The 20,637-nt window shown below is 41.0% G+C and overlaps 1 protein-coding gene across 1 annotated transcript; it reads left to right on the top strand.

Moving 5' to 3' along the window:
• The first annotated feature begins 577 nt into the window (after positions 1 to 577).
• On the top strand, positions 578 to 6,303 carry LOC131307876 (nucleobase-ascorbate transporter 7-like). Its single transcript, XM_058334602.1, has 14 exons — positions 578 to 703; positions 2,051 to 2,148; positions 2,264 to 2,446; positions 2,556 to 2,656; positions 2,751 to 2,826; positions 2,941 to 3,000; positions 3,542 to 3,732; positions 4,123 to 4,219; positions 4,498 to 4,584; positions 4,699 to 4,757; positions 5,122 to 5,213; positions 5,312 to 5,389; positions 5,622 to 5,782; positions 5,899 to 6,303. Exons 2-14 carry the CDS (start codon positions 2,089 to 2,091, stop codon positions 6,112 to 6,114), a joined length of 1,461 nt encoding a protein of 486 aa, XP_058190585.1. The 5' UTR covers positions 578 to 703; positions 2,051 to 2,088; the 3' UTR covers positions 6,115 to 6,303.
• Positions 6,304 to 20,637: the final 14,334 nt, after the last annotated feature.

Genomic DNA, 20,637 nt, shown 5'->3' with positions numbered 1-20,637 from the left:
GACACACTTAGTGTGTGTGAGCCCACCCTTGTTGTGAGTGAGAGTGTGTGAATGGACGTGATGTTAGAATTATTGTTCTATTTATATTCTCTTGCTCTATTTATATTCTCTCCTCTGATCCTCATCCAGCTTCTTGTAGTTGCCTACTGAGAGAGGGAGAGAAAGAGAGTTGTATTCACAAGCTCCGCATTAGCTGCTGCTGCTTCTTGTTCTTCTTGGAGAGGAAGAAGGTAGAAAGAGAAAGTGTTCTTCATGAACCGATTGAACTTGAACCAATGGTTGGGGATTGACGGGTGCCCGGGCTCAGACACATGTCCGTGTCCGGGCACGAGCACGGACATAGACACATACCCATGCCCAGGCACGAGCACGGACATGGACATATTCCCATGTCCATGCTCGGGCATATGTCCATGCCCAGGCATGAGAACAGACCCGTGCCCAGGCGCGAGCACGGACATGGACATATTCCCATGTCCATGCTCGGACACATGTCCGTGTCCGTGTTTGTGCCAGTACCCCTGCTTCCCCTCGCCTCCGTCTCCGCCCCCGCCGCCGCCGCCACCGCCGCCCCCGCCCCCGCCCCCCCCTCCGCCTCCGCCCCCGCCCCCGCCTCCGCCCCCGCCCCCGCCTCCGCCTCCGCCTCCCCCTCCGCCTCCGCCCCCAATAATAACTGAAATCGACAGAAGCAATCCTAAATGGGGTTAGTCTCTCTCTCTCTCTCTCCATGCACACATGGATTCAGAGTTTTACTCCTTTTTCTCTTCTGAGCATTCCTCTGTTTTTACTACCCTCAGCAATCCTAAATGGGGTTAGTCTCTCTCTCTCTCTCTCTCCATGCACACATGGATTCAGAGTTTTACTCCTTTTTCTCTTCTGAGCATTCCTCTGTTTTTACTACCCTCAGCATTTCTCCTCTATGCATACTCACCAGCTGAAAACATTAATAATTCATTATCAACGTATTCGCTAGATATTTGTATCCTCTACCTCTAGTATATCATATACACATTTATGTATGTAAATCATTTATAGGAATATCTCTCTCTCTCTTTGATGCATTAAAATGTTTGTACCATCCCTGATCCGAAAATTCATAAGTTTGCTCAATTCAACTAGTTCCCTACAAAACTCACAAATTCCTGAAGTGTTTCGATTAGGATTTCTCATTTGATTATTAAAACTCTTCTTTGGTGTTGTAAAGCTTTTGGTTAGATGTATACACACAAAAAAAAAAAAAGGAGAGGAAGAATAAGCTTTTGGTTAGATATAATTATGGCTCTCTTAGAGCATCTCTGGCCGTTACCTTCTTTTTTTCTCAAACTCGGATTTGTGCTTAGATTTAATTTTGACCATTGGAGTACTTCATACCAAATCAAACTTTTACTTGAGCAAAACCGTCAATGGGCAAACCCAAATCTAAGAATAAATTTAAGAAAAAGCCTCATTTATGGCATAATTGCAAATTTAAGAGGAGAAAATAGCTTTGCAAAATTTGAGTAAAAAATAGCAGTGTTTTTTCACCTATTTGGTGCCATTTAAGCACACTTTTAAATCCAAACCATTGAATTAATCCATCTCATTTTTTGCTATAATTTAAATGACTTGGATGATGTGGCAAGTTTGACAACTACCAAATTTGGCACCAAGAAAGGCATTTCTAATTTGTTTTTTTAAAACAACAAAAAAAATTTACCTAAGCAAAAACGATTTTATGAGATTTGGCACAAGGGTGGACTTGCTCATAGTGGTTAGTTACCAAGAAAGCCGTGGGACCAAGAATTTGAACTTTCAACATTTCTTTGCAAAATCGATCCACACAAAAAAAAAAAATTTTTGGGCCCTTAAGTTTTCTTACAAAATTCTTTGTCAACAGAACACTCACACAAAAAAATATATTTTCTTTTCCTTTACTTCAATATACTTCTTTTTTTGAGAATAAATTTCCAACGCAACATTCCGGACAACTAGACAAAGTAGATGTTCGTGTATTCGTCAAACTTCTTTAAGCAGAAAAACTTCGATTCTAACTTCTTCTATCTTAATGCAGCTGCGGCCTTTCCTCCGGGTTTTCAGCACTATGTGGTAATGCTGGGGACTACTGTCATCATTCCTTCCATCATTGTTCCTTTGATGGGTGGTGGCCTGGTATGAATTATGTGAAAGTTACTTATACAAGCATTTCTGTGTCTTTATTATCTCCTCTGGGGAGTATTCCCATTGTATAAACTTAAGTATTGGGGTCTTATTTTCCTTGTGGCAGAAGGAGAAGGCTGAAGTGATACGAACCTCGCTATTTGTCGCGGGATTGAACACTCTATTGCAGACTTGGTTCGGAACTCGGCTTCCAGTGGTGATAGGTCCCTCATACTCATATATTGCTCCTGCACTTTTCACAGTGTTATCTGATAGATATAGTGAAAGTGTCACCGTCGATCCTCTGGAGGTGAGACTAGTCAATCAACTCAATCCCCATTCCATGCGTCGATCCTCTGCACTTTTCACAGTGTTATCTGTTCGTTTCTGTCATTTACTTTGGGTGTCACTTTCTTCAGAGGTTTGAAAAGTCGATGAGAGGGATTCAAGGAGCTATGATGATTGCATCCATTATCCCAATATTACTTGGTTTCTTTGGTATTTGGAGAATCTTTGTGAGGTAGGATTTCGAAGAAAGTTACATTGTGTAAGGGAATGCTACGTTCATGTGAAATCTATTTAAATTAATACTTGGAATTTGTTGACGAGGAAAGGTTAATCACGCCCGTTTCTGCTGTTCCTTTGGTAACACTTGTCGGACTGGGGCTCTACACTCAAGGTTTTCCTCAGGTAGGAATTCTTAAGTTTTCATTCAAGTTTTCCTCAGATGGTTGATAAGCAACTCAACATTTATATATATTCATTTTCTTATTTTGTCTTTTCATTTTTGGTTGATGGTTGTAGCTGGCAGAATGTATTGAGATTGGGCTTCCAGAGTTGATTATCTTAATTATTCTATCTCAGGTGTGCTTTTTCTAGATTACTTCTTAATCCAGCCAACTCCTATCTAAATCTAATAGTATCTTTTATACCGTGATTTGGATTGATTCTATTTTCTCTGCTATGACGTGTCTGGAAATCAATCAAAAAGGCCTTGGACCAAGCATATCGGCATGCGGTGGAAGTTTGAGAAATCAATTTTAAGAACGAAAGTAGAACATGATAACAAAAGGCCAATGGTCTGAGAGTTGTTAACACAGTTAGGATTATGTTTTACGTATGACCCAGAAATGGTTGTGATCATGGATGGCTTGTGTCAAAGGGTTTCACCAATATGCAGTGTATCGTGGCCTCTTCTGTGGTTGATTCTCTACTCCTATTTGGTTTAGTGGTTAGTTTATATATATATATTTCAAGTGATCTACCATTTAGTTTATAAATAGGGGATCTCATTTCAGTTTGGGGTGCGAAATTGCTGATTTATTTTGATCTTTTGTTTCTTAGCAAATCTATTAACAAGAATTTCTTGAGGTAATACTGATTTGGGTAACTAAATCTTTGGCAGTATATTCCTCGTTGGATAGAAACCAAAATAGGAGAGCGCTTTTTTGAACGATATGCTGTCCTGTTATCAATAGCCATTGTATGGCTATTTGCAGCACTTCTTACTGCATCAGGTGCATACAGAAACAAATCTTCAAGTACCCAAGTCAGTTGCCGTGTTGACCAATCTGGGCTCATTAGTGGTGCTGCTTGGTAAGCTCATTCTTGAATTAGCGTTTCTTTTGATCTTATCTCTTAATTTAGGCATCAATTCATAATACATTAACATTCCAACCTAAATTACATTCCTAGTTTGTTTCCACTTAATACCAGTTTCATTATATCATTGTCTGGTTCGCATATGATGTCAACATCTTAAGCCATTTTGACTGACTCATCTTGTATACTTAAAACTTAATGTCTGTAAGGACATCTAATCATGTGTACGTTAACGAATATCATGTGTCAAGTTCTTCTACGTTTTGGATACTAGGAATCTTATCTGTAGCAAATTGAAGACTCATGTTTGTCTGAAAACAACGAACCATCTCCCGTGTTTTGTGTTTGCCCTTATAAGAGTTCCTGTAAATTCTCAACCTACAGGATAAGTGTTCCATATCCATGGCAATGGGGGACTCCAAGTGTTGATGCCGGGGATGTATTTGTGATGATAGCTGCAGCTCTTGTTGCTCTTATTGAGGTTGATTTTTTTCTCCTGAATATCAGTAGTCATTTATTTTAGATACAGCTGCCATCTCTTTTTATTGTTTTTTTTCGTCGGGAACAAACGTGAGGTTGGAAGGTGTTTGCTTATATATGAACCTTGCATGATTGTACCATGTTGCTTATTTCTACAACAGATGAGCTGGATGTTATCCTAAGGACTCCTTAAGGAGTTACACAAATTTTATTTTCCTTAAGTTGCATTTGAACTTATACACACGCTAATTTTATCCCCTCGGATGATTGTTTTTGCAGTCGACTGGTGCAAATATAGCAGCAGCAAGATTTGGGAGTGCCACACTTCCACCACCTTCTATTTTCAGCCGTGGTGCAGGGTGGCTGGTAGCATCTGACCCTGTGATAGATTATTACGTTTCCTTTGTCTATCTTCCATTTAATTTCATCATAACCGACTCAACCAATTTTTTTCCCATTTTCTTGCCTTTTGTGTTTTAGGGAATAGGCTGGTTTCTGGATGGTTCGTTTGGTACTGCAAGTGGTTCCACTGTATCAGTGTAAGAAGTTTAATACCTGAACCATACGGCTTATCACTTTGGCTACCCTTCGGATACCTCTATGCATGAATACATCTGTTACTCCAATCACTAATTTAGCCCCCTTTTTGATATACCATGAATTTGCAATACCCATAGGTCGCTGCAAGAGGGATGGCTTACTTTAGTTACAATTGCATGTGTAGATCATTTGTTTGGAGAAATTTATGGTTTATGTGTGACCAATCAAAGTGTCACGAGCCTTCAATTCCTCTGCATTAGTCTTAGATTAATCTTGCAGAATAGTCAACTGAGGAGCTGATGTCCTCATCCAAGTATGATTTTCCTACCAATCTTAGATTCTTATATTCTGCAAATTGTTCAGTGAAAATGTTGGTCTTTTGGCACTAACGCGATCTGGAAGCCGAAGAGTGGTTCAAATATCAGCAGGATTCATGCTTTTCTTTGCCGTGTTTGGTGCGTTATAGTTGCATGTTTTCGTCTAACATCATTTGCAAAATTGAAGTTATGATTTAAATTTGGGTTAACTGTGCGATTGTATCATCAATTAACAGGAAAATTTGGGGCTATTCTAGCATCTATTCCATTGCCGATATTTGCAGCTCTGCAATGCATCTCCTATGCCTATGAGAGTATGAATTCTCTATCTTGTTAACCGTTGGAGATAAAACTGCTGAAATTTCTTTATGTTTACCTAAAACTCGTGCTTGTTTGGAAAAGAAATCTCTTACAAAGGAATGACAATTACAAATGCATGTTTTAACTGGTACAGGATAGTCATTTACGTTTCCAATTCATCTTTAAATGCTTGTTTTATGTTCAACTATATGTTGAAATTAACTGTGGTATACCATTCCGGTGCAGCTTCTGCTGGTCTTGGTTTACTTCAATTATGCAACATCAACAAGCTCAGAACAAAGTTCATAGTAGGTTTTTCAATCTTCATGGGCCTCTCAGTCCCACAATACTTCTGTGGCTATACGGGAACTTCCGGTCCCGGTCCTGTTCACACTCATGCAAATTGGGTATGTTGTGCATACAATTTTATCCTTTATTCCTTTCTAACTCGAATGAATTTTAGTAGTTGCAAATATTTTCGTGCTTAAAGAAACTAAATGAAATTTCTCACCATTATTTGCAGTTTTTCAAATTTGTGGAAATCATTTTCACATCCCCGGCCACAGTAGCAGCTATGATCGCGGTGTTTTTGGATTGCACTATTCCACCGGGTCGTACTGATAATGGAGGGATTGAAATTGAGACTGATTGGTGGGACGCGATCACGAGTGCTTTCGAAGAGGACCCAGAATTCTATTCCCTACCTTTAGGCCTCAATGAGTGCTTTCCATCTGTTTAAAATTTGGAGGTCTTGCAGTAAAGAAATGAAGATACAAAAATAAATAGTACTTCAATTTATTCTGCCATGATGTTTGCAGCATATAAAGTTGAACTCTAAATAGCAGGAGGGAACACAACAAAGGAAAGCATATTGTAATTTGTATTTCAGTTAAAAGATGAATAAAAGTAGAGTTTGTTTGTGAGTGAATCTCTCATTACCCACCAACAGACAACACTACAGAAGAAGAATCCATATTATGGGGTTCTATATATGAATATTGAGAATCATTGTGTTGGGAAATTTCTGCGATCTCATCCGCAACGGAAGCGTACCCAATAAATTTAAATAATCACACAAATGAGACACATAAGAGTTTATGTGGTTCGGCCCCAATACCTACTCCATGGAAAGAGATGTTCCACCATATGAAAAATAGAAAATTACAATATGAGATGAAAAATCACCCTCAAACTCCTAACACCATGGCTCTACACATTATTATACAAACAACACTATAGATGAAGAAGTCATATTATGGGTTCTACATATGAATACCGAGAATCATTGACGATGTTTGTGGCATTTTGGGTTCTGAAAATTGCAACGAGTTTGCTGCTTCTGATGGTTGTAACTTGTAAAGGCCTAGCTAGCTAATAGTGGGGTTTGTCTGACATCACTTGCAAACCAGTAAAAATTGAAGTTATGATTCAAATTTGGGCTAACTGTGTGATTGTATCATCAATTAACAGGAAAATTTGGGGCTGGTCTAGCATCTATTCCATTTCCCATCTTTGGAGCTCTGTACGGCATCTTGTTTGCCTACATGGGTATGAATTCTCTATCTTGCTAATCGTTGGAGATAAAACTGCTGAGATTTCTTTATGTTTACCCAAAACTCGTGCTTGTTTGGAAAAAGAAATTTCTTAAAAAGGGAGGACAATTACAAATGCTTGTTTTAACTGATTTAGGATACTCACTTGCTTTTCCAAATCATCTTTGAATGCCTGTTTTACCTTCAACTATTTGTTGAAATTTACTGTGGGATACCAATCTGTAGACACCGTATTTTGGACTGTCTAGATTAGTTTACTTACGATCTTTGATTCCCCAATGATGAGTATGGTCAAGAACTGTCACGCCCTCAATTTTCAACATAATTAAGTAATACATTTTAAATAAAGAACCTCGCCTATCATATATATATTACCCAAAAAGGGTTCCCACCTGTCTTAAATTACAAATCGAATCCCCACGATCAAAGGTTTACAACCTTGGCGCTTTGGCCCCAAAAATACATAATTGCAAGTACAATCCTGTTTAGAATATTACAAACGTTTAGTCAAAAGGATTAAGATAATGAGTTACAGTTACATCTCTGGCAAAAATAAAGTTAATACAAAGATGCTAAAGTAACTACATGAGGTTAGCTTCCAAAAAGTCTTTCATTCCCAAGCACACATTTCCTACGAGCTATTGTCCAGCATTTGAACTTGAAAAGAAAGATTAGGTTGAGCTACACTAGCCCAGTAGGAAAATCTCTAGCAATTCTATGTATTAATATGATGATATGGGTAGGAGGGATGAAGTCAAGAGATTCAGCTCAATCAATGGTCAACAATGAACTCACAAGAGTGCCAATAAGATCATTCTAAGATGTGCCTTTGTCTTAATATGCTAACTAGTTCACAAGACATTAACAACTCTAGCAATCTCGAAGCGGCTTTCTATCACCAATTTCCACCATCGGTATTTCCACCCCTTGCATCACCGTATAACAATCACGAAGGTTATCGTATTTCCACCCCTTGCGTTACGTAAACCCTAACAACTTGGATCACCGTATTACCACCCCTTGCGTCACATGACCCACTTGAGTCTCCGTATTACCACCCCTTGCGTTACGAGACTCCCTATCCCAACTTCCGACACATACGGCTACTCTCTTATTCACTATGCTAGCTATGACTTCCAAACGATCACACTCATACAAGGGACATCTTACAACATGTCAACAATGTCACATACGAGCCATAAACATTCACAAGTAATCAACAATTAATAGGATGCATTATAACGAAATCTTAACTATGTAATTCTCTATTCGTTTCTTACTAACGGAAGACCAATGGACCAAAGGTAACATTAATCAATCGTAGGAATTCAATTGAATGTTCTTGAGATAGGTTTGGAAGTGTCCAAAAGGGTTTAGAAGCGATCGAGGTTCCAAACCATGAAGGGGAAAACTTTTCAGAAATTTCCAGTTTGCTACATGTAGCAATTGAGGGCGCTACATGTAGCCAGCGAACAGAATGAAAAATCTGGGTTTGCTACATGTAGCAATTAAGGGCGCTACGTGTAGCCAGCGAACAGAATGAAAAAATCTGAGTTTGGTACATGTAGCAATTAAAGGTGCTACATGTACCCAATGAACGAAATCAAAGAAATCTGGGTTTGCTACATGTACCGGGTAAATGCTGGTACATGTAGCACTTGGGTTTTTCAGTACGAATTTACAGCTTTCATGGGCAAACACAAGGCTTCCAAACAACGATCCAAAGCAAGTTTTGGACACCAAATCAACTCATAAACATACATAGAAAGTTAGAAATCCCTACCTCGATTCAAGGAGCGAAACCCAAGAGATTTGAATGAGCCCTAACTCCAAACCTTTGAAATCGACCGAAATCCTCTCCTCCAAGCTTAACCCAAGGAATTTCAAGCCTAACAACGCGATTAGAAGGTCGAATGGAGGTTGATCTTTAAGGTTTTGGAGGTATAAGGTGGAGTTTTGTGAGAATGAGCAAGAGAGAGAGAGAGACGTTGTGGAGAGGAGAGAGAGCCGAGAGTTTGAGTTGGGAGAAAAAAAAATGATCTCCTACCACTCATACCACTATAAATATACTCACATATTTTTGCAAGTCACACACACACCCCTCTACTAACAATTGCATTATTTTAAACCACAATTCAAATATTCACCACAAAATTCATATTTTCTCAATTAAGCATTTAATGAACATTTAATTATATATAATAAATAAATAAAAATACGAGTCTCTACAGTCTATCCTCCTTGAAGAACTCAAGCCAACAAGATCATATGTCAAGTAATCATGCTCATGCTGCTACACATATAACCCAAACAACAAGTTAATAATCATAAGGTTAAAATTTTAAGACTCACATTGATTAATTCGGAAACAATTGCGGGTACTTCTCTCTAATTTCGTCTTCCCTTTCCCATGTCGATTCTTCTTTTCCGAGAGTACTCCAAAGAACTCGCACTAACGGAATGGTTTTACCCCTCAAAATTTGCTCGCGCGAATCTAAGATACGTACCGGCTCCTCCCCATAAGATGCATCAGCTTCCAACTCAAGTTCGGACCACTCTAGAATGTGTGACGGATCCGGTTCGTACTTTCGTAACATAGACACGTGGAACACATCGTGAACGTTCGATAATCTGGGTGGTAATGCCAATCGATACGCGACTTCCCCGATCTTCTCGATAATGTCAAATGGTCCGATATAACGCGGTGAAAGTTTACCCCTTTGCCCAAAACGAGATAGCCCCCGACGCGGCGACACCTTTAGAAACACATGATTTCCCACTTCAAATGATAACGGGCGGCGACGACGATCGGCGTAACTCTTTTGCCTACTTTGCGCGGTTATCAACCGTTGACGAATCACTTTGACTTGCTCGGTGGTTCTCTTTTGTGCTTCTAAAAGGCGTTGACGAATCGTTTTCATACTCTCGGAGGTTTCTTTGATCAAATCCGGCCCAACTAACTTAGCCTCGCCCAACTCGGTCCAACAAACAGGTGATCGACACGGTCTCCCATACAAGGCTTCATACGGCGCCATCTCGATACTAGATTGGTAGCTATTATTGTACGCGAATTCGACTAACGGTAGGTGATCTTCCCAACTACCGCGAAAGTCCATAACACTAGCCCGAAGCATATCTTCCAGAATTTGTATCGTTCTCTCAGATTGTCCATCTATTTGAGGGTGATACGCGGTACTAAACAATAAGTTGGTGCCAAGAGCAGCCTGCAGACTCTGCCAAAAGCGCGCGGTAAACCTTGGATCTCGATCCGACACGATAGAAACGGGTATCCCATGAAGACGGATAATCTCGCGGATGTACAAACGACTAAGCGTATCAATGGAATCCGTAACCTGGATGGTAAGAAATGCGCCGACTTGGTCAATCGATCAACTATCACCCAAATGGCATCATGCCCCCTCGGTGACCTCGGTAAACCAGTGACGAAATCCATGGTTACGTTCTCCCACTTCCACTCGGCCACTGGCAATGGTTGCAACTCCCCTGCAGGTCGTTGATGCTCAGCTTTGACTTGTTGGCACGTAAGACATTTGGACACGAAGACAACGACATTTCTCTTCATTCCTGGCCACCAGAACTGTCGACGTAAGTCATGGTACATTTTTGTTCCTCCCGGATGCATGACTAACGGTGAGTGGTGAAATTCCCTCAAAATTTCCTCCCGACACGAAATGGGTACGAACAATTTTCCTTGGTATCGCAAACCTTGATCGGCATGAATCATCCACCCCTCTCGAGCACTTCCGCTAAGAAACTTGGTGTGAAACTCTCCCGCTTCTTCATCTTGCTGTTGGGCCTCAATCACTCGAGTCGACAAGGTTGATTGAATAGTCAAATTGCACAACGTAACCCCATCTCGAACCTCCTCGAAATGCAAAGCATATGGGCTTAAGTTGTTCATCGTTTTCCACTCGTGGATGGCCAAACTCGCAAGTTGTGTTGATTTTCTACTCAATGCATCTGCTACCACATTCGCCTTACCCGGATGATATTGCAACTCAAAGTCATAGTCCTCTAAGTGTTCCATCCATCGGCGTTGTCGCAAGTTAAGCTCCTTTTGAGAGAACAAGTACTTAAGACTCTTGTGATCGGAAAAGACTTCGAATCTCTCGCCGTAAAGGTAATGACGCCAACCTTTCAAAGCAAAAACGACGGCCACAAGTTCTAAGTCATGGGTAGGGTAGTTCCGCTCGTGAGTTTTCAATTGCCGTGATCCATATGCCACCACTCGTCCCATTTGCATCAAAACGCACCCTAACCTTTCTTTCGAAGCATCACAATACACGAAGTAACCAACTCCCCGTTCGGGCATAATCAAAACCGGTGCGGTAGTCAACCTTTTCTTCAATTCCTGAAAAGCCATCTCACACGCGTCACTCCAAACGAACCGAGTCCCCTTACGAGTCAATTTAGTCAACGGAGCCGCTAGACGAGAAAAATCGAGTACAAAACGACGATAGTATCCGGCCAAGCCTAAGAAACTACGAATCTCGAACACATTTTTCGGTCGTTGCCAATTCATTATGGACTCTATCTTTCCCGGATCAACGGACACCCCATCCTTCGATACAACGTGACCCAAAAACTTGACCTCGGGCAACCAAAACTCGCACTTGCTAAGCTTAGCATACAATCGGTGTTCTCTCACTCTCAACTGGTGGTAACCGGACCTCAGATCGATCTTAGAGAAACAAGTGGCGCCTTGAAGTTGGTCAAACAAATCGTCGATTCTAGGCATAGGGTACTTATTCTTAACGGTGACACGGTTCAACTTACGATAATCGATACATAGGCGAAGCGACCCATCCTTCTTTCGAGCAAACAAAGCGGGTGCTCCCCACGGTGACGTACTTCGACGAATAAACCCCAAACTCTCAAATTCTTGCAATTGAACCTTCAATTCTCTCAACTCGGCGGGCGCGAAACGATATGGAGGTACAGAAATAGGAGCAATGCCAGGAAGCAAATCGATGGTGAATTCAATCTCTCTCTCAGGTGGTAAACCGGGTAACTCCTTTGGAAATACGTCCGGAAAATCACAAACAACAAAAGGTAGCTCCCCACGCACGGACACATCCTCATCTAACGCCAAACTTGCTAATAAGGCATACATTGACTCACGCTCCCGGGACTCATACAGATATGGTTCTATCGGTTCTCGACGCTCCCCGAAAAACTCGAAACAAGAACCCCCAGGAGGACAAATACGGACCCGACGCTTGAAGCAATCTATAGTAGCATGAAAAGTGGACAACCAATCCATTCCCAAAATAAGATCGAACCCCGACATGTTCAACACGATAAAATCAAAGCTAAAACGACGGTCTCGGATAATAAGTTCACAATCCCGGCAAATGCGATCTAACGGCGACCTACCTCCTATAGGTGTGTCAACAAACAATGGAGGACTAATACTCTCGATTTCCAATTCCAAAGCACAAGCAAAAGATGCAGCAATAAAAGAATGCGATGCTCCAGAATCGAATAATACTCTAGCGAAGGAGTTAAACAAGAGAAATGTACCCCTCACAACCGATGTTTCCGGGGCCTGAGAAGTGATAGGATGTGGTGGAGGCAGAATGGCAGATGTGATAGCAAAAGCCCTCCCCTGAGTAGTCTGACCCTGAACATATCCACCTCGATGACCGGAAACCTGAGTAGGCGTAGACGAACTAGCTCCCCTCTCAACCTGAGATCCCTGAACTGAAGTGGTCCGACGAAAGTGAGACTGTTGCTATCTCTGAGTACCCCGAAACGACTGCCGGCCAGAACCTTGTCCACTCCTCGGCTGCTGCACCGAACCTGACTCACTACGTGCCCCTTCTCCACGTGGGCAATTTCTAGCAAAGTGACCGGGCTTCCCACAAGTAAAACACGTGTTCAAAAGTCGCGGGCATTGGGCACGAATGTGCCCCGTCTGACCGCACTCGTGGCATACGATTGAGGGTCTATTGGAAACTCCCCGAGTCCCGAACGAAGAAGAGGGTGGAGGCCTAAAGTTTGATGGACCCTGTGATGTCGACATTTGATCCCTTTGTCTTTTTCTCCCTTGACCACCGAAACTTCCCGACGAAGAACTCACACCTCCCATTGGCTGTGTTGGTTCCCAAACCTTTGGATTTTTGGGTGTCTCCTTAGGTGTCTCAATGCTCCGTGCACACTCAACGACTTCAGAAAACTTCCCTTTGCGTTGCGCCACAACAAACTTCTTCACGGTCTCATGCAACCCCCTTTCAAATCGCCTACACTTTCTCTCTTCGGTTGCCACTAACTCCGGCGCAAAACGGGACAAGGATTGAAACTTCAAAGCATACTTCGACGCCGTCATATCCCCTTGTTCCAACTTCTCAAACTCCTCCCTCATTTGTTCACGACTCATTTCCGGAAAATATTGCTCCTCAAAGAGCACCTCAAACTCCGCCCAAGTTAAGTTCTCAATATCTGGCTCATTTGCTTGAGCCGCGGTCCTTGCCTCTCTCCTTGCGTCTTTCCTTGATTCCAAGACCGACTCCCACCACTCATTCGCTTCCCCGATAAGCTGAACGGCTACGATATTCACCCGCAAGTCATCCTCCGTTATCTGAAAAGCCCTGAAAAGTTTTCGGATTTGAGCTAGCCAATGATCGGCCACAAGAGGGTCACTGCTCGACCCATCAAACGTAGGTGGATTTCTACGGCTGAACTCCCTCATTGCTATCATAGCACGACTATCTGCGTTTTCCCTAGGAGCAGGATTTAAAAGGTTTGCAACCGCAAGAGCCGCAACGAAATCCCTAGCAAACGGATTTTGAACAACCGGTGTTTCCTCTCCCTGACCATGTCCGGCCCCTTCCCCCGGATTACCATTCGGATTCTCCCCATGTTGGCTAACTTCATCCTCAACCGGTGCCCCTCGGCCACGACCACGGCCACGGCCACCCCTTCTTCCTATCTCACCTGCTCTAACACGCGTTCTCGGAGGCATCTAGCTACAGTTATAAGAAAAGAAGGGTTCATCAACAACAACATTATCTGATGAGGTCAAAGCCTCCAACTATCCCAACACGGGTCAAAAGGACTCTACGCCACTCTACTGTATTAAAATGCAATGCCACATAAGTCATGTCATATCAATGCACACAAGCACACATATGTCATGCAAAAGGCGTGACATTTTGAACCCATGAGACTGGAAGTCTCCCCACGGTCTCAAAGTATTCAAACCTAGACGCTCTGATACCAATTTGTCACGCCCTCGATTTTCAACATAATTAAGTAATACATTTTAAATAAAGAACCTCGCCTATCATATATATATTACCCAAAAAGGGTTCCCACCTGTCTTAAATTACAAATCGAATCCTCACGATCAAAGGTTTACAACCTTGGCGCTTTGGCCCCAAAAATACATAATTGCAAGTACAATCCTGTTTAGAATATTACAAACGTTTAGTCAAAAGGATTAAGATAATGAGTTACAGTTACATCTCTGGCAAAAATAAAGTTAATACAAAGATGCTAAAGTAACTACATGAGGTTAGCTTCCAAAAAGTCTTTCATTCCCAAGCACACATTTCCTCCGAGCTATTGTCCAGCATTTGAACTTGAAAAGAAAGATTAGGTTGAGCTACACTAGCCCAGTAGGAAAATCTCTAGCAATTCTATGTATTAATATGATGATATGGGTAGGAGGGATGAAGTCAAGAGATTCAGCTCAGTCAATGGTCAACAACGAACTCACAAGAGTGCCAATAAGATCATTCTAAGATGTGCCTTTGTCTTAATATGCTAACTAGTTCACAAGACATTAACAACTCTAGCAATCTCGAAGCGGCTTTCTATCACCAATTTCCACCATCGGTATTTCCACCCCTTGCATCACCGTATAACAATCACGAAGGTTATCGTATTTCCACCCCTTGCGTTACGTAAACCCTAATAACTTGGATCACCGTATTACCACCCCTTACGTCACGTGACCCACTTGAGTCTCCGTATTACCACCCCTTGCGTTACGAGACTCCCTATCCCAACTTCCGACACATACGGCTACTCTCTTATTCACTATGCTAGCTATGACTTCCAAACGATCACACTCATACAAGGGACATCTTACAACATGTCAACAATGTCACATACGAGCCATAAACATTCACAAGTAATCAACAATTAATAGGATGCATTATAACGAAATCTTAACTATGTAATTCTCTATTCGTTTCTTACTAACGGAAGACCAATGGACCAAAGGTAACATTAATCAATCGTAGGAATTCAATTGAATGTTCTTGAGATAGGTTTGGAAGTGTCCAAAAGGGTTTAGAAGCGATCGAGGTTCCAAACCATGAAGGGGAAAACTTTTCAGAAATTTCCAGTTTGCTACATGTAGCAATTAAGGGCGCTACATGTAGCCAGCGAACAGAATGAAAAATCTGGGTTTGCTACATGTAGCAATTAAGGGCGCTACATGTAGCCAGCGAACAGAATAAAAAAATCTGAGTTTGGTACATGTAGCAATTAAGGGTGCTACATGTACCCAATGAACGAAATCAAAGAAATCTGGGTTTGCTACATGTACCGGGTAAATGCTGGTACATGTAGCACCTGGGTTTTTCAGCACGAATTTACAGCTTTCATGGGCAAACATAAGGCTTCCAAACAACGATCCAAAGCAAGTTTTGGACACCAAATCAACTCATAAACATACATAGAAAGTTAGAAATCCCTACCTCGATTCAAGGAGCGAAACCCAAGAGATTTGAATGAGCCCTAACTCCAAACCTTTGAAATCGACCGAAATCCTCTCCTCCAAGCTTAACCCAAGGAATTTCAAGCCTAACAACGCGATTAGAAGGTCGAATGGAGGTTGATCTTTAAGGTTTTGGAGGTATAAGGTGGAGTTTTGTGAGAATGAGCAAGAGAGAGAGAGAGACGTTGTGGAGAGGAGAGAGAGCCGAGAGTTTGAGTTGGGAGAAAAAAAAATGATCTCCTACCACTCATACCACTATAAATATACTCACATATTTTTGCAAGTCACACACACACCCCTCTACTAACAATTGCATCATTTTAAACCACAATTCAAATATTCACCACAAAATTCATATTTTCCCAATTAAGCATTTAATGAACATTTAATTATATATAATAAATAAATAAAAATACGAGTCTCTACAAGAACTCCCCGAGATTGTTGGAGTGTTTGAGCCTTGAACGTTCCAAACCTCATTCGAACCCTTTCGAGCTCCATTTCAAACCCTTCAAGCCAGAATCAAATGGCCTCAGCAAATGGCCTCAGCAAAACCCTAGAATTTTGAGGCCTTGCCGTAGAAAAACCGAAGATACAGAAATAGTACTTCAATTTGTTTTGCCATGATGTTATTGGCAGCATATAAGTTGAACTCTCAGTAGCAGGAGGGAAAACAAGAAAGGAAAGCATATTGCGATACATGTTCGTAGGTTTAAGTAGTATCGGAAACCAGCTTGGTCTGTATTTGTCAGGCTAATGTTATACAGACAACACTATAGATGAAGAATTCGTATTATGGGGTTCTATATATGAATACTGAGAATGATTGATGATGTTTATGACATTTTGGGTTGTGAAAATTGCAATGAGCTAGCAGCTTCTGATGGTTGTAAGAGCATAATAGGCACAGCAGTGCCTTCAAATGCTCTAATAGTGGGGTTTTTAATTGGAAAGTGTCTAGATTTTGGAATTTAGAACTTGGTTGGGATTATAGAGACTTGCTGACATTATTTTGAGTTGGAATGAAAAACTTGAATGACTCTACCCTTGTCCCTAGCCAAGTAAACAATGCAAACCCGCAGGGGTTAGTCTAGTGGTCAATGTTTGAGACTTAATGGGTTGCTTTCTCTTAAGATCTTATGTTCGAAACATCTTTAACGCTATCAACTCATTTGAAGTCAGTCTATACAAAGCTTTGCTCTAGCTTTAATTGGGACCTCGCAAGTGGGCGATGAAATTTGTCCCTCAAGATTAGTAAAAGTGCGCGTAAACAATTATGGGCACCGGAATTATAGAAAAAATAAGAAAGAAAGTAAACAATATGCGAATCTGAAAGTCCTCCTAAACATTTATTGACATGTTGAATTTTGAACTTGTTTATATCTAGATAAATGTGTTGCGGTCATGGGTTGACTGGGTGTGTTCCACTAACTAAAGTAAAGTACTTATTTTTTGAACTAAAGATAATGTATTATGAGATAATGACCTGTCTCGTAAAGCGGAAAATAAGTACTTAAAAAATTAAGAACCTTCGCAGAACGGAGTATCAATTCCATTTTTGGCATAAGTCACGATCTTGACAAGTTTTACTCCTACAACATTAATAATAGAAACAAATAATCAAAATGAACTCGGAAAGAACTCACAAAACTGTGCGTTCAAGTATGTAAAAAGAACCCAGGAGGATGTATTTCCTTTTTGGAAGACCAAAAGTGGTTAGTTTCTAGCCCATGGATTTGTTCGTCAATTGGAGAATGTTGTGGTTGAACTAGTTGGTTTTCATAGAGTGTTTATTTCCCTGAGGAAAGAGGATACTCTCTCTCTCAGCCCTAGCCGTCGCTCCTCTTTATTTCTCTCTTTCCCTCCCTCCCCCTAAGGTTTTCACCCTAAAATGGGCTGGGGGATCTCCCCTATGAGGTTTTTTTTCTCCGTCTGCCTCGGATCAGAATCTCTTTTCTCCTCCTTTCATCACTCTCCACTCTCATCCTCCCCTCACGTCTTCCGACGCCTTAGCCTCCCTGGTTCCTCTATTGCCAGACCTCATGCATCATATTTGTCGTTCATCGGTGACTCGTCTCTGGTGGTACGGTTCAGATGTGGGGCTGTAGGTGCGAAGTTTTTGTGCATGATTGGGTCGCCGGAGTTGGAGATCTATGTTGGTGGATGATGATGGCGAGGTTTTTTTTTTTTTTTTTCATTTTCTTGTTGGTTTGCGATCATTTGCTTATTCTTCTCCATTTTGTGGAGGTTTTCTCTCCGGTTTCTTGCTGTGAGTTTTTCTCTCGATTGGGTTTCTCCCAATTGGGTTGTTTTGGGTTGTTTCTGCAAGAAAAAGGTTTAGTTAGTTTGAGGTATAGTCTGTGGGATGAATCCATGTCGTCGTGGTTACTTGGTTCTTTGTCTAAGGACGAGTTTTCATGTTGATGCACTCTTTAATTGGAGTTATAATATCATCTGTTATCGGTTGAAAAAAAAAAAACTAGTTGGTTTTCATGATTTTCCAATCATTTACTAAAATTGGCTTCAATTAAATGATTTTGTGCACGAAAACCAGCGGCCTATTTCAACAAATCTAGAGGTCAGAAAGCGGATGGCTAAAAATGTCCTTCCGAATTCGAAAGGCAAGTGATTTTGTCACTTTTTTTTTTTCTAACGACACTCTTCTTTTTTCACAAAATAAATCATCTAATAAGAAAACAAAGAAGAGTATCGTTAAAGAAAAAAAAATGGCAAAATCATTTTCCATTTGAAATTTTCTTTGTTTCTAGTTTCTGTAACGTTACAAGCGAATGTGGGTCCTCCAGCTGTAAAGCTACCCTGTTCCAAACATTTGATTGGCTGGACCATATCGGGTTTGAGAGTGAGCGAGAGAAACCTGACTGCGACCACAGACTGTGCCAGCATGGACGGTGCAATGACCATCACGCAGGACCCAATTCAGACTCCGCACGGATGATTCGAATCATTCAAAATTAACTTTATCTGATATATGTAGGTGCTCAATCAAATTTTTGCAATCTTTCATTCAGATTCAGGATATTCCAATTTTTTATTCAAACCTTGAGCTTGGGCAACCGTCACCATGGGGCAACAAACTTGAGATTCCCTGTCCGACCCGCCTGTCCAACCCCTCTCGGCCGTTGATCTCGCAAATCAACGGCGGAGATAGACCAAACATGTTTTGCTTCAAAATGACGTCGTTTTGAGAAAAAAGTGCTTGGCCTATCTCGAAGCAAAACATGCTTAGCCCATCTCAGCCGTTGATTTGCGAGATCAATAGCCGAGAGGGGTGGGACAGGTGGGTCGGACAAGGGATTTGGACTCATTTTTTGGGCAACCCCGCACTGAGATTACATATTAATTTTGATTTTTTTTATGTAATTCAAGTTAAAATCTCAATGCAACCTTAATTAATTTTGTTTTTTTCTTTTCGACTTGTATATCTTTTTATTTTTTTTATGACTATTTATCTTTTTATTTTTTTTATGACTAAACAATAAGTAGACAACCAAGCTTGAAATCCGAACATCGGAGCCGGCACCGAACACATTGTATGAAAATCAACGAGTGCAAATTTTATCATCCGTTCATTAAGTAGGTGAACATTATCCACTCCGCATAGGGCTCACATTGAATTTCATTCCGATGATTGAAATACGGAGTAATTCATTTTGTACATCTCGATTTCTCAGGATGAAAAATCAAATAAATTGAATGTATGTGAGTGCTTGATCTAAACACTTAATTCTTTGTCTAACATTATGTACTCAAATCATGAATCAGAACTAGTACTACTATTAATTGATCACGCGTACTTGCAATAGTGGATGAATGATGAGCATAGTTTCAAATAAGAGATTAAATACTTTCCGGATGAGGTAGAAATCTTATGGTTTTCGCCATTTATTGTGGGTTTTACTAAGCGTTTATTGTAATAATTTGAACCGTTCATTTTGTAGGGCCCGAAAAGTTATATCTCTACGTAAAAAATCAGCTTGATCAAACATCAAGAACTATATCAAAATTTAAATTTTGGTTTGTAAAATCGACGGTCATGGATAGTTTAACTTAAAATACTAGTGACCAAATCAGGTCGTCTGTTTTATAAACCAAAATTCACTTTTTGACATAGCAATTGTTGTTCGATCAAGCCGATTTTTTGTGTAGACATTATTTTGCGAACTCTACGAAATGAACAGTTCGGATTATTACAAGAAATGCTTGATGAGTAGTGCTATAGCTACCGACCAAACCCATAGGGAAATCGTATTGACGGCTGCGCCGGGCCTTCTTCGGCCACCGGACGGCCGATCCGAGCCGTCCAAAAATTTTAAAAAAAAATCAAGGGGGCCCTACACGGGAATCAACGGGATCCAATGAGTGTAGGGTTCTTGATCTAAACATCCTATTTTTTGTGTATATATCCGTTGATTCCTGCGTGGGCCCCCTCGGGTTTTTTTTAAAATTCTTTTGGACGGCTTGGATCGGCTGTCCGGTAGCCGGAGACGGCCCGACGCTTAACAAGAAATACTACATTCATAGCTTCGACCAGGTGGTTATACCAGACCATTACGCTAATTTTTTTTCCTTTTCCAATTTCTTTTTTTTTTTTTAGATTTTATTGCTTAACAAGAAATAAAAGAACAAGTGTACATAAATTGTGCCAAAACCCAAGTCAATGATGGGTACCCCTATTGCTAGGAGCCGGGTCCACTTTTTAGTGAAGAGAGTGGTATGCAAAAGCTACCCGTCGAAAATTAAGACAATGGGGCACCTAGTAGCTCAAGAATTGGGTCCCAAGCGGCGCCACACGCATCGTATACCGCAGGCATCTCTATCAAACTCCCTACTTCTGGGGAATCTAAGAATGACGCCTCATCGGCGGTCAAAGCTATCTCCAGAGGATCCTTATACAAAATACTATCGACATACTCTTGCACCAGCGTGTCGATCAAATTCA

Source organism: Rhododendron vialii, chromosome 11a, assembly GCF_030253575.1.
Source record: "Rhododendron vialii isolate Sample 1 chromosome 11a, ASM3025357v1".
Lineage (NCBI taxonomy): Eukaryota > Viridiplantae > Streptophyta > Magnoliopsida > Ericales > Ericaceae > Rhododendron > Rhododendron vialii.
The sequence above is the reverse complement of the archived record's forward strand: the minus strand, read 5'-3'. Positions and strand labels throughout refer to the sequence as shown.

What these genes read in the sequence shown, in the direction of transcription:
- LOC131307876 (XM_058334602.1), top strand. Translation starts at nt 2,089, where the DNA reads ATGCTGGGGACTACTGTCATCATTCCTTCCATCATTGTTCCTTTGATG. An exon ending in ACACTCAAGGTTTTCCTCAG is followed by an intron (nt 2,827 to 2,940) that starts GTAGGAATTCTT and finishes TGATGGTTGTAG; the next exon opens with CTGGCAGAATGTATTGAGAT. An exon ending in AGTGGTTCCACTGTATCAGT is followed by an intron (nt 4,758 to 5,121) that starts GTAAGAAGTTTA and finishes CAAATTGTTCAG; the next exon opens with TGAAAATGTTGGTCTTTTGG.